General features: G+C 39.3%; 2 protein-coding genes and 1 non-coding gene across 3 annotated transcripts; 2 read left to right on the forward strand and 1 right to left on the reverse strand.

Annotated features, from left to right (window-relative positions):
• Positions 1-1,549: 1,549 nt before the first annotated feature.
• LOC131990054 (stabilizer of axonemal microtubules 1-like) lies at positions 1,550-4,397 on the forward strand. Its single transcript, XM_059355442.1, has 4 exons — positions 1,550-1,957; positions 2,372-2,527; positions 2,885-3,036; positions 3,131-4,397. Exons 1-4 carry the CDS (start codon positions 1,902-1,904, stop codon positions 4,030-4,032), a joined length of 1,266 nt encoding a protein of 421 aa, XP_059211425.1. The 5' UTR covers positions 1,550-1,901; the 3' UTR covers positions 4,033-4,397.
• Positions 4,398-4,545: 148 nt separating this feature from the next.
• Positions 4,546-10,434, reverse strand: larp7 (La ribonucleoprotein 7, transcriptional regulator). The gene is made up of 13 exons (XM_059355441.1): positions 10,273-10,434; positions 9,043-9,257; positions 8,827-8,927; positions 8,612-8,695; positions 8,284-8,448; positions 8,071-8,173; positions 7,673-7,981; positions 7,348-7,501; positions 7,080-7,222; positions 6,356-6,468; positions 5,704-5,863; positions 5,348-5,439; positions 4,546-4,995 (listed from the first exon to the last, which is right to left on the reverse strand). Exons 2-13 carry the CDS (start codon positions 9,242-9,244, stop codon positions 4,918-4,920), a joined length of 1,704 nt encoding a protein of 567 aa, XP_059211424.1. The 5' UTR covers positions 9,245-9,257; positions 10,273-10,434; the 3' UTR covers positions 4,546-4,917.
• A 556-nt stretch (positions 10,435-10,990) lies between these two features.
• On the forward strand, positions 10,991-11,064 carry trnai-aau (transfer RNA isoleucine (anticodon AAU)). The gene has a single exon. It is a non-coding gene; the product is annotated as a tRNA-Ile (tRNA).
• The last annotated feature ends 1,824 nt before the right edge of the window (positions 11,065-12,888 follow it).

A 12,888-nucleotide genomic window follows, 5' to 3' on the forward strand; every position in this document is an offset into this window, starting at 1 on the left:
GCACTTTATATCCATTAGCTGACAGTGGCAGAAAGACGTGAAGTTGTTTTGTTACATGATCGGCAGACTGGAGCGCAAAACCTATACCTAAAATGCTTTACATAATGATGGAAAATCATAAAGGTTTGGAGATGGTTAATGCACACAGGTGATTGTAATCATTTTCCTTGATTAGGCCTCTTTGGGTGAAAGAATGCATGATTGATATCTCCCACTTTGCTGTTAGGGCGGGACAACTTTCCCTCTTATAATTCTTATTGGTTGAATGAGTCCTCCCATCTTCAACCTGCTAAGGTCTAATCAGCCAGAATAAGTGAAAACACCTGTGTTGGTATGCAAAGCCTTTACTTAAGCCCAAAGATGGCCAGTACTTGTCTTTCAATTTCATTACGTAAACTGTTTAAATGTGACTACATGACTAATGTGCCTTTGAAATATAGTACTTTAAAAAGTCATTACTCCATTCATTCAGCTACGGTTGTTACTAATCAAATCATCAGTTAATTCATTAACAGGGCTGTTGTATCGGAATTTCTCCCGCAACTGAAAATCTCATGTTCTAAATGCTGCATGTGAGATATTTCCAGCAAAGCAGCAACACAAGTCTATAACAAATATGCCACATTATGACTAAGGATTGTGAGTACCATATATCAGGAGTCTAATGTCTGTCAGAAAATATCAGGATGACCACCTTTAGCCAATATTACCTTAGATATCATGTAGAAATATGGAATGCCAAAGTACACATTATCAAAAGTTTACTATCTACTATTAACTATACAAAAGAGGCCTATGTTCTTGATATTTTCTATCTCTTTTTTTTTTTTTTTAAACATTAAAAAGTAATTTATTTTCCTTGTATTTATAGGCTACACTTTCGGTCAATCATCTTTTATGTATATTGTCGTACATTGAGTAGAGATTCATTGTATAGAGCATATGGCTTCCCTCCCGCCATATCTATATAATTTGTCTTGGTTTTATGCTGTTGTAGAGGTTTTGTGCAAATTAAAAAAAACAATTTACAGCTGTGGTCGAAACCCATAAAATATACCACTCAACTATATTTCAAATGTGACGCCAGAGTAATACTTTATTGTTCTCTATTCAATATTTTTTTATTTCTTAAATGTTGGTGCCAAAGAAAAGACTATAGTAAAACAGTTAGAATCTAGTGTGGACCTAATGGTCTTCTTTATCTGTGCGTCCATCAATGTGTTTCTAAAGCCTTTAACGCCATCTAGTGGACAAAAACAGAACTGCCCTCGAAGATTCCATATTCGATCATTAATTATTTTGTGAGTGGCGGAATCTCCATGACTACATCCGTGTGCAAAAGCGGTAGTTCACAAGGTCACAGTTTCTGTGTGTGTGTGTGTGTGTGTGTGTGTGTGTGCGTGTCCGTTTATATGCTGTCTTTTTTTTCTTTTTTTGGACACGACTACAAAGTGACAGATGGGGTCCTGCGACAAAGTCACGTTGCAAATGCCCAACTGCATTTTGCAAATTCAGCATATTAAAAAAAGAATGTATAAAAAAGAAAAGAAAAAAAAATAATCTAATGTTGGTGGAGCGCTCTGCATCCTTTTCAAAAGTGGCCCATCCACTTTGTGTAATATTACTACGGGAGGTTTGGAATCCTCTTTACGCGCCCAAAAGCGCATCATCACGGGCAGCGTCCTCGCCTTGACAACCAGCCTGCATCACGGAGTAATCCACTGGTGTTTATTTTTAGAAGCTCTCGGCCGCTGTGTGCTACTCTCGTTCAACACACACCCCATGCTCCTGCGGTCAATAATTCATATGCTGTAGGCCTGCTGCACGGAGTCACAGAGCAGGCTGCAACAACTCACAGCCACAGGACGCCCGAAAGCACCGGGTGCACCGCCTCACGAGCGATGCACCCCAAAACCATGAGGCAGCAAAACGGCACCCAACCAGCCACATCCATGAGGTAATGGGATCTATTTATAACGCTTTATTTATGGAAACATTTGATTCTTTTGATGGGCTTTCATGAAGAAAACAAAACATACTAGCTTGTAACCTGCTTGTATTTTTTCAAATTTTACATTTTAAATGGAATTATCTGACCTGCAGTTGCAGGATATGTCAGTTAGTCTGCAAAAATGTGTGGTCATGCTTACTCTTGCAGGGGTTTTATGCTGATTTCATGAATTGTGCATCTTGTCATTAATCAAAATTGTACAAGCTTAAAACAAACTATATATGCTTTTTAATTATATGTGTAGAAAGGTCCAAAAACAGGGATCAAATTTCGAAAGCACTTAAAATGTTGAATATGTTGTATTTAAACCTTGTTTCTTTTATACTTAATGTATTTTTATGAATTTGCCTTGATGTCCAGGAAGCAGTCCGGTTTTCAGACACGGGCCTCCATGACCACAGAGTACCAGCAGAGGTTTCTTCCCCCACACTGCTCCAAAGCTGTGGTCACAAGCTTGACACAGAAAGACCCTTACCATTCACTGAAGGGGACCAGTGCTGACATGGCTACTTTTAGGTAAGATCTTCCTCCGTACCTTAAGCTGGTATAAGTTGCTCCCATCTTTGAGGACTGGTGTTTCTGGTAAGTGACGCAGAATGATGCTTCCCCACTTTTGAGCTCCATTTGTCCATGATGTATTGCAGCTGACTCTCGATCAATCTGGGCACCACATGTCTAGGCTGCTCCAGGTGAGGTGGTGGACAACATTCTGGGAAATGTACTGTATTGTGTTGTATTTTTTCTAGCAATAAGGTCAGCACGACAGAGTACACACATACTTTTAGAGGTTGGAAGTGTTTGAAACCTCACCTGTAAATAAACACATTTCTGAAGCAAAAATTGGAAAATCTCAAACAAAATAATTTGTTTCAGATCATTCTATGTGACACACAAATGGATAAAACATCCACCTAAGGCCCAACAGCCATTTGTGCCACCTCAAAACCACCGGAGATGCAGCAGTGATCAACACAATCCTGAACGCTTTGTAGCATCCCAGGTGGACTACACGTCAGTGTACAAAAGTAAGCCATTAGAATATCAGTAGAGTCTTACATTGCAGAAATATAAAACAACAAATATGTCCCGATTCAAACCCTCTCTGTCTCTTATTTGCAGACGATTTCCAAGCATGGAAAGCAAACAAGCGGCAGCCTTTTAAGCTGTCTGACAGCTTGAAAGTCAACCAAGGATTAGTTGTCCCAAACAGAATTTATAAAGAAGGTCGCTCCCAGAAAAATTCTGTTCAAGTTCCAGCTAATTCTAAACCAGTCCCACAGGAGGAAGGACCACATCCTATTGAAAGCGTCACCAGCTACAGATCTGATTACATCACCCATCCAGTGCAGCCCAGGACGCTGACAAAGAAGCCTGCGTACCAAACCAAAGGTCTGACATTACAGGCAGCTGTGTCTTTGAAGCCAAAAGCGGCTTGGGACATACACCAAGAACCCCTGGACGAAGCCAGTCAGCTCTTTCAGGAATTCAAGGCCTGGTCCCTTGACAACAAGTTCCTCGGCCAAAGCAAAGCCAAAGAATCCGGTCCAGCAGCAGATCACGATGACTTCCTCTCCACAACACATGCAGACTACACAGCACACAAGTGCCAGCGCACCAAGCCAATCCTGCCATCTATGCAAACCAGAGAGAGGGAGAAAGGTGAGGAGCCCTTTTCTAAGACTACTACCATGAGGGAGGACTACAAAGGCTGGCACACACCACAACGCCTCCCCATAGTCCCCAAAGACGAGATGGACTGGCCCAAGAAACCCACCTTCTCACTGGGCACTCCTCATAAAGCAGTCTGTAATTCCACCTGTAATGCCATGAAGACACCTCAATGTCCGGCTCAGAATGGAGAATCTTCTGGCTTAGAATGTGTCTGCCCTGGGACTGAAGAGTACAGGATGTACTGGACCAGCTCCAGGGACAGAGGGGTGACTTGGGCCGATGGTGGAACTTGTGAGGAGCCCTCTCAGGGTCACGAAATAATCAGCTGCGTGGTTTCTAGCAGAAGCTAAGCTTCCCTAGAGACCAGGGTGAAGACGAGATGTGAAGCTGCCACACATGACCTCAGGTAGTTTCTACCTTCACACAAATAAAAGCCATGAACAGTACTGAGATTATGCAATGGCAGCTATTTTTATACGATAAAGCATCTCACTGATACTCCACAGCACTTCTCATTTTGAGTGTTATGTAACCTACTTAACTGAAATCATGTTCCATTTGTGAAACAGAGCTTCAGAGTTAGACTGCTTAATGTGGTCTTTCACAGCAATTAATGAATGGTGTGTAAATGAAACATTTTTGCAAGTGAAACATCTGGCAGCCAGTAACTTTGGGGCTGTGTTAGACTTCCCAACTGGGGTAAATGCTCCATCTAAACTTAAATAACCTTTAGTGATAACAGAGTACCGGTACTTGAATGTTGATGTCCATTATACCTGTTATGAAAAGCATTTATTTCTATCACACAAACTCTATAAAAAGCACAACTGTGTTAAACATACCAAACAATTAATACTGTAATATCAAATTATGACATTTTATTAAAAATAGGGGGAAAAAAGGCTAATAACCTCAAAAGGAAATGCCACGACAACCACTTGTCCATGTCGTAACTGGGAGCACTTTCAAATCATTCATATATACAACTCATATACAGAAGCTTTCTAAAAAAATTGTTTTTTTTAAAAGCTGTCAATTAAAAAAAAAAAGCAATGTTGCCAAACTGTGTATGCATAACATGATTCAGTGTTAACTTGGGCGTCTCCAGTGCAACAAAAAAATGAGGGGACATTTTCACTAATTTACATTTCAAGTTCCATTCAGTTCTCTATCATGTGACATAGTGTACACACGACTGTATGGTTGTCAAAAATGAGTTTTCAGCACGGCAGCTGTCAGTCTTCTTGGAAACGGATGTGCTTATTAGCCTCCTTGGCCCGGGCAAGGATGATTTTTTCGGCTTTGGATATGAGCTAAAAGTGTGACAAGAAAATGAGAAATTAGATGTGATAGCAAAGAATCAAAGACAGGAGAGACACAGCTTGAACTGTAGTGATGTTATGTGACTGTGTGTGTGCATTACTCCAGGTATTAGTCCATATCCAAAAATGGATCAGATTCAGGATAAGCTGCTTAAATGTGTTTTTTTCCTGCACTCTCAACATAACCATATGACAGAGTGTATCTACAGTACAATGTTATTTGATTTCTCATAATTTTGCTGAGAGCTGAGACAATTTACTGTCAACAGCCTCTTGTTATACATATTTATAAATATACTTATTTATCCTTGTTTTTCTATTTCTATTTGAAGTGTGATCTCACCTTCTCTGTACCCCGCTTCTTTTCCCTTGGACGATTCAATTTGACTTGGCGGTCCACTAGGATCTTCTGCCAGTACCTTTGTTCGTGGTCACCTTAAAAAAAAGCAATGTATCGAGATTTATCATGTTAATATTATTTCTTATGACTCAACAATTCTTAGGAAACTTTTTGAAAAGCACAGAACTTGAGACGAGCTAATGGGCGCTGCTGCTGTCCCAATAAATTATTTTCGCCTTCATCAATAATGAAACCCAGCTCAGTCGTCCACGTCCTGTCCTCGACTGGAGAGGATTAGAGCTGCATATCGGCTGTGCACAAATAGTCCTGCCTTGAAATAAGGAATTAAAATATCATACCTGTGAGAATCTCGAGTTTCCAGCTGTGTTCTTTCTGTAACTCTGCTCTAGCGTCACTAACGGCTTTAGCGTCCTCTGGGGTGTGAAAGCGGATGTGACCCTCAGCATCTCCTTCCAAGGTATCAATATACGCCACTGGAGATATTTTGCATAGAGAATCCTACACACAAAAAATCCATAAACAAGCACAAATAAAACACTTGTTATTAGTCTTACAGATCAATGTGTATTGAGATTTAATTCTCTTGTTTCTCACTTGGTAATGGTTAATCTTTGTTAATATTAACTTTGTTTTGAATCAGGAACATACAGCAATTTATTATCTGTAATAAGCGGATGCTTTTTGTTCCCCATTACTGCATTACAGCACCTCATTAACTATTTTACTTTAAATCAACAGGAGTCAAATTCTTTCACTCTTTGATTTTATCCTCTTACACCATCACAAAAACATATTTAAATTATCAAGAGAGGATTTCAGAATGTGTGTGTCAAAACAAAATTTATGTCAGCTTCCAAGGGTCATTGAAATTCATTTAAAAAAGAAAGGAAAATGTGCATTTTGGATCGAGCATGAGAACATGAACAGAAGCTTGGGTCGTATTTTTTTTTTTGTAATGCACATACAGATGATAATCATTGTGCACTGTACCTTGATGAACTTCCTTGCTGGTAGCGGCTTGTTGTCTGTAATCTTCATGATGACACCACTGGTAAACTGAGGGCCTTGGTTAGTGGCTTTCTCACTTTTGATAGTTTTCTCAGCTAGAAGAGAGAAACCCACAAACCAACATTATTGCATTAAACAGAACTGAAAAACTACTGCACATATTTTTAACCAACAGCTGTGAACCTCTCTCGCTTGCTTAAAAAGATGGTAATTAGTACAAGTAACTCGTTATCATTCAGATCGATTTGATGTTTTTTGGAGTAATACTATGGTGTCAATATGTTTGAGAGGGCAGCTCTGACTTCACGTCATTTTCACTGAATCACTCTTATTGCACTGAAATGTATCAGATATGTGACATTACTGAAATACTTTTTTTTTTTTAAGAAAGGAAATGTATCCATTTCTACAAGACACTTGGATTTTGCTAAATAAATTCCACTTTCATTTTATGAATAAACTTGGAAATTTTAGCATTCACTCTTTGTTTCATATCATCACAACTTCTTGTTTTTTCATCACATGGTGGGACTATAAAACAAAAAGAAGAAGCCCTGCTTATTTGTGATTTTGTTTCTGTGGTTTTAAGTGCTATTTTTAGCAATATCTACTGTGTATGTAACTCCTCTCAGCACCCCAATTTTAACAAACTGCAGTTAGTCTATCTGAGCTGGAATCTCTAGGATTAGTTGAAGACAAGACTCACTGTTCCCATCTTGAGGATCGTTGTCTGTCTCCATTACCCTCTTTTGCTCCCTGTGATCAATCTTATTAATGCACTTCTTCAGAGACTTCATGCTGCGCTTCTGCAACGTCAGATACTCGTCCTTCAGCTCAAGCCATTCCTTCCTTCATGTGGACAAAAGGGGAACAAAGACATCCATCAGTGTGTTGGCGTCATTTTACTTCTGAAAGGGGTTTTCACTCATTACATCATTCTTCAACACATGACGAAAAAGGATGTAGGATCTTACTTTGAAAGAACCCGGAGTGGGATGACTTCATCTCCGATTTTTAGTTTCTCCTTGTGTTTCTTGTTTCTCTTCCTCTTAGCTTTTACTGTTGAATCATCTCTGTTTTCTTTCCCTTCCTCAACACCCTTCTCTGTGTCACTTTTAGCAGGTGGATCTAAAAGGGGAATAACACAGTTAACACAGTAACTAACTTGTGACGTACAACTCTGGTTGCTTCATGTTTTTCTTTAAGATTTTGAAAGAGAAAGCAAAGACCATGGAAGAGTTAAAAGAAAAGATATTTGTATGTGTGGATTATGTCAAAGCAGATACTGTAGTTACTCACCAATATCTGTTTCATCTTTCTCCTTCTGTCCAGCTTCACTTTCACTCGTCTTCCTTATCTTCGATGGTAGTTCACTTTCAGACCCCTCTGCTGTGTGTGACCGTCGTCTTTTCTTCTCTGACAGTTTGCCAGGTGTCTTCAGGGTGCCAGCAACCTCTAACTCAAAATCGCCTGCTGCTGAGCGCCTCCTCTTTTGCTCAGACGGCTCTGCTTCCATCACCTGCTCTTTTTCTTCCTCTGCAGTTGTCTGTAACGTGGCAACTTCTTTCTTTTTCTTCTTCTTTCGCTTCTTCTTCTCCTCTTCTTCCCCTGTAGTACCAATGAATGTATGTCAGGCATGTTTATAGGTGGCAGAGCAGAGCAGTGATGTAACAAGAATGCATTTCAATTAAATGTACCTGATGGTGGATTGTCGGCTGTCAGAGGGATGGTTTTCCCACTTTTCGTCTTGGGAAAAATCCCTGGCTTCCTGGGAGCATCTTCAGGAGGATTGTTGAGCATCTGTTCTCAAAGATAAGTTTTATATAAGTGTCCTTCCTTCCAAAGAAAAACACTGGGCTGACTGAATTATAGACATTTCATGAAATGGGTCAATATCAATAACTGATCACCTCAATGGCTTTGTGTGCTTGTTCTTCTGTCTCAAATTCTATGAAAGCAAAACCCTTGGCGTCGCCGGTAGACTTGTATCTTGGGATGCTGATATAAACCACATTCCCGCATTTGGTGAACACTCTCTCTATCCAGCTGTGCGTCACATCCTTGGGCAAAAGTTCCTTGGAAAAAAAGGGAAACAATGATCCAAACATAGTCCTTATTCTGACAGGCATACAATGTTTAATAACCAGCAAATGAGCATGCAAGTCACAGAAAAGAGCTCAATCTAAGATGCATTTGCTATTCTACAATCAAAACATTAAGAACAGAAATTCTATTTACCACATAGACTGTACGGCTGTCGACATCATTTGGTATGTCTCCCAGTGGGTTCTGACGCCTTATTTTATTTCCCTCTAGGTTAACCTGAAGGAAAATTTAATTATATGTGTGTTCATGGTGTTCATTGTCTTTGGTGTGGAGCCATTTCAAATCTGTCAGAATATAAAAGCATTCTTTGAAAGAAATTATTAAAAAAGTAATACTCATCACAGTACCTCAACTACAGATGAATTTTTCACCGCTCTTGCAATCAACTTGGTATCAGTTGTTAGTTTCTTCATTCGATTGAAGCTCGCCAACACAGATATATCCACATCTAAAGACAAATAATACATTTAGTTCACATTTTAGGACAAAATCAAATGTCTTCATAACATTATTGGATGGCTGTTACTGTATATAGTGTGTTATTGATATTGATAGCCTCTTACATCCATCGTCTGACTCATCCATGAGTTTTTTGAGAAAGCGGTCCTTGTGAAGATTGACATCTCCGAACCAGAACTCCACTTGCTTTTTCACATCACCCAGCAGCTGTTTGACACGGGACCTCTTCTTTTTTTCCGTCTCCTTGTTCTTACTGCTGGGTTCTTCTGTACCAGCGTCAACAGCCCCCCTCTCTGTATCAATCATCTTGTGGGTGAGACTGCAACACAGGTCACAACATAAAACAGTACAGTAAATATGCTGAACTATGCCCTTTATGTGTACTTTCATATAAAGGCTCCATGGACTGGGTCACACTATGTGAAGTGGTGTTCATATATTATGTCCTTATGTCACAATTCGTCACCCTGTTAAAATAATCGCCTAACTCATTTTTTTCAAGTTTTGCAGGAAACACAAAAAACTTCACCAAAAGTGTAACATATGACATTTATTGATCATTTCACTCAAAAAGGATGTAACAAAGGACAAGAATCATGACAAGAACAAGTATCATGCATTAATGTTACTTCAAAGTGTAATTAATGTTCATGACACATCCCATGTCATGTTTATGACACGCTCATGTCTTTCTTATGTAGACACCTTCAAAACAAAGTGTTACCATATCTTACTTAGGTCACAAAGGCATGTTCAAAAAATTGCCTAAGTCACATTTTATTTTGACTTAGGCATAATAAATCCGCTTAAGGCACACACTTGATATAGGCCATTATCTTAAAGGGGTAAAATCACATGATCTGATCAACTGAGGATGGAGGCGATTTTACCATAGGTGGCCGGCGTCATGAGGAGATGATTTAGGCAAAAAACAACAACAATTTTGACAAAAAATGACTTAGGCGATTATTTTAACAGTGTGACGAATTGTTGAGCTCTCCATGAGAAGCAGCTTCGCCCTGTATGCAGAATCCACAAGTCAATGGTGAACACGCCCCTTGACTAGTAACAACACATTCATAAAATCAGCTCTAATTACCGTAGCTAAACCCCCGTTAGCTTCACATTTAGTCTCTCTTAACGACGGGGTCTGATTAGCTAGCCAATTATGTGTTAACTTAGCTATCGCTACCGATAGCAAGCAGTTGTTGGAAGTTAGTATGTAGATTCGCGGGTAGTGACATTTAAAAATGTTGCCGTCATGCACACTGTACTTCAAAATCCACAGACCCTTAACTTAAAATTGAATTGGCATTGTAATTTACAGAACTCACCCAATTTCAGATGGGAAAAGCGTCAGGTTTGACCCGCTGCGTACACAAAATAACAGAAAATGGGTTAGCCTGCAGGCTAACTAAGTGAACGGCACTAGTTCGTTGATGTCGCAGAATAAAATCGTCATATCAGAGTCAGGGTAAGATACTTCCGGTAGCTTATTCCAAAATAAAACGAAAAAAAACAGCTGTATGCGTTTGGTGTTTCAACATTTTATTGACAAGTGTAAGTATTAATAAATCTTACACGGTACACTTTGTTTATATGAAACACAGTACTACAAATAGCAATGTTACACTTTGTGCATAATACAAAATTAAAATAAATAGAAAACAAATCAATATCACAAAAATGTCTCCATAAATTAACGAATTTAAAACGGAATTGGAAAAAGCAAATTTGGTAACTTTTGTGTGACAGTGAAAAACAGTTTCGCTTGCATGTGACATAGTTGGTGCTTTTATTTTGGAGAACACATCCGAGCTCTTTCACAGTGACGTTGAGCTAAAATATTCTCAGACGTACTTTTATTTTATTTTTAAGCGTGTGTCTTATGTGTTCTATTTTCGTCTTAGACTTTGGGTGTTAAAGGGATGAACGAGCGATAAATACTGGGACCTTTAAATGTTAATTATTTCAGAGGCAGCGTCCTACACAGTAGAGGAGAGTACTGTAATGTTAACAGTCGTATATCTGCATGGGCCCGGAGTACCACGTGGCCGGTTAGCTCAGTTGGTTAGAGCGTGGTGCTAATAACGCCAAGGTCGCGGGTTCGATCCCCGTACGGGCCATTGACATTTTTTACCACTTCTAAAAACACACAGATAGAGCATTTGTTCACCCATGGAGGCAATGAGTTATTCAGTCTGTAGCTCTCTCTAATAACCACACAATCAGTTTGTTTCACACAGTTTCACACAACATCAATAAACACATATTTGACCTACATATTTTCTAGCTTATAACTTGAGGCAAGTGACGTCCTCCCTATAGTCTGTCAGAGGTTCAAAATGCTCTCAAACTTTTTGAGCCTCTTGCACATGTCGTCTTCAGTGCAGCTCTCAATTCTGTGCCTGATGAGCTGTGCGAGTTGCTTGTAGAAGGTCTTAGCCCACCGGGCTTCTAAGCAGTGCACTGATATGTTGCACACTTTGTGGAGCACGATCACTAACTTCTCATTGCTGCTGACCTCACACCTTTTGAAGACCCATTCTCCCCACGCTTCCCACATATCGTCATCTGTGAAGCTCACAGTTATGCTTTCTTGAGCGCAAAAGGACTCTGGATCTGTCTCAGTCAGGTCATTCCATATGGCTCTGTAGGAAAAGGGAATCAACAGAAACTTTAGAAAAGTATGGATTAGAATTATTTTTAAAAATTCTATTATAATTATTATCAAAACTCACACAACTCTTTCCAGCGGATTTGGGGTCAAGTCACTGAGTGACAGCAGTCCTTTGTAACTCACTCGGTTTCCCTCCATCCTGTAAAAGCATCAAGGTAACTTGTACTGAACCATGTTTTAAATGTTTAAATACATGTGAATAAATCAGCAAACCACCATATGACAATATATTCAGCCTCTTTACCCACAAAGTAACATGCATATTTGAAAGGCTAAATTAAAATATTTGACTGCACTTAGTTCTCCAATAAAATGTTGTTGTTTTTTCACACGCTAGGGCCAAACTCTAGCTCAGCTACAATGTCTTTCCTTAACAAAGTTTTTTTTTACTGACCCGGAGTGAAGTTGACCAAACAAAACTTCACTAGATTGGTAATAAAAGTCATTTTTGCACCAGTTAGAAAAAAATGATAGAACAATATATTTGCCTGTGTCATCTTAAATAATCCATCACCCAGACAATGACAAGTTTACAGACTTTCATTTCCCCAAAACATATTGTATTTCATATTGAGAAGTACCACAGTTTCTTACCACAACTCTTGAAGCTTTTTTTTCACCCGTATTGCTCTAGAAAGGGCCAGTAGTGCATCGTCACCAATGTCTGACCATCCAAGCCTAAAATGGGAAGTGGGAAAAATAGTGTGGGTGATTCTTTATTCCCTCAAATAACTATTTTTTTTATAAAGTTATTGCTTGTAAAATCAATTGACATCTTACCCAATATGGGTTATATTTTCTGAAACTTGCAGCACATCAGCAATGACTTCAACTGTGTCCATATCGAGGTTGTTTTCTCCAAGCCTTGAAAATGAAATAGGTAATGCATAAGCAACATTAGATACCTCTTTCTGGTGGTGTTGACACTTTTTAATGGATGCAGAGCAATATGTGTTACCCCATATGTGACCTCAACGGTTGAAATATAAAATGAATCCTGTGATAGATAAGTGACTCCAGAGAGTGAGAGGATGCAATTTTACCTGGAACTTACCAAAGTCTATTACATCTTAGCAGCAGGGGCTGAATATCTCGAAGTGCCTCACAGCTTACTCCTGTCCCTGTCAGATCCAGCTCTGATATTTGGCCTTTTGTAAGGTTTAAGAAGTACTTGATTGCATTGTAATCCATTTGGGAGAGTGTTCCATCACTAACATTAACTCGTAGTGTGGTTGGTTGCACAGCAAGGGCCAAAGAGGGGTCCTGTTGC

Source organism: Centropristis striata, chromosome 17 (genome assembly GCF_030273125.1).
Source record: "Centropristis striata isolate RG_2023a ecotype Rhode Island chromosome 17, C.striata_1.0, whole genome shotgun sequence".
Lineage (NCBI taxonomy): Eukaryota > Metazoa > Chordata > Actinopteri > Perciformes > Serranidae > Centropristis > Centropristis striata.

What these genes read in the sequence shown, in the direction of transcription:
- LOC131990054 (XM_059355442.1), top strand. Translation starts at nt 1,902, where the DNA reads ATGCACCCCAAAACCATGAGGCAGCAAAACGGCACCCAACCAGCCACA. An exon ending in CAACCAGCCACATCCATGAG is followed by an intron (nt 1,958 to 2,371) that starts GTAATGGGATCT and finishes CTTGATGTCCAG; the next exon opens with GAAGCAGTCCGGTTTTCAGA. An exon ending in GCTGACATGGCTACTTTTAG is followed by an intron (nt 2,528 to 2,884) that starts GTAAGATCTTCC and finishes AATTTGTTTCAG; the next exon opens with ATCATTCTATGTGACACACA.
- larp7 (XM_059355441.1), bottom strand. Translation starts at nt 9,244, where the DNA reads ATGATTGATACAGAGAGGGGGGCTGTTGACGCTGGTACAGAAGAACCC. An exon ending in AAAATTCATCTGTAGTTGAG is followed by an intron (nt 8,696 to 8,826) that starts GTACTGTGATGA and finishes ATTTTCCTTCAG; the next exon opens with GTTAACCTAGAGGGAAATAA. An exon ending in AGAAGCGGGGTACAGAGAAG is followed by an intron (nt 4,996 to 5,347) that starts GTGAGATCACAC and finishes TCACACTTTTAG; the next exon opens with CTCATATCCAAAGCCGAAAA.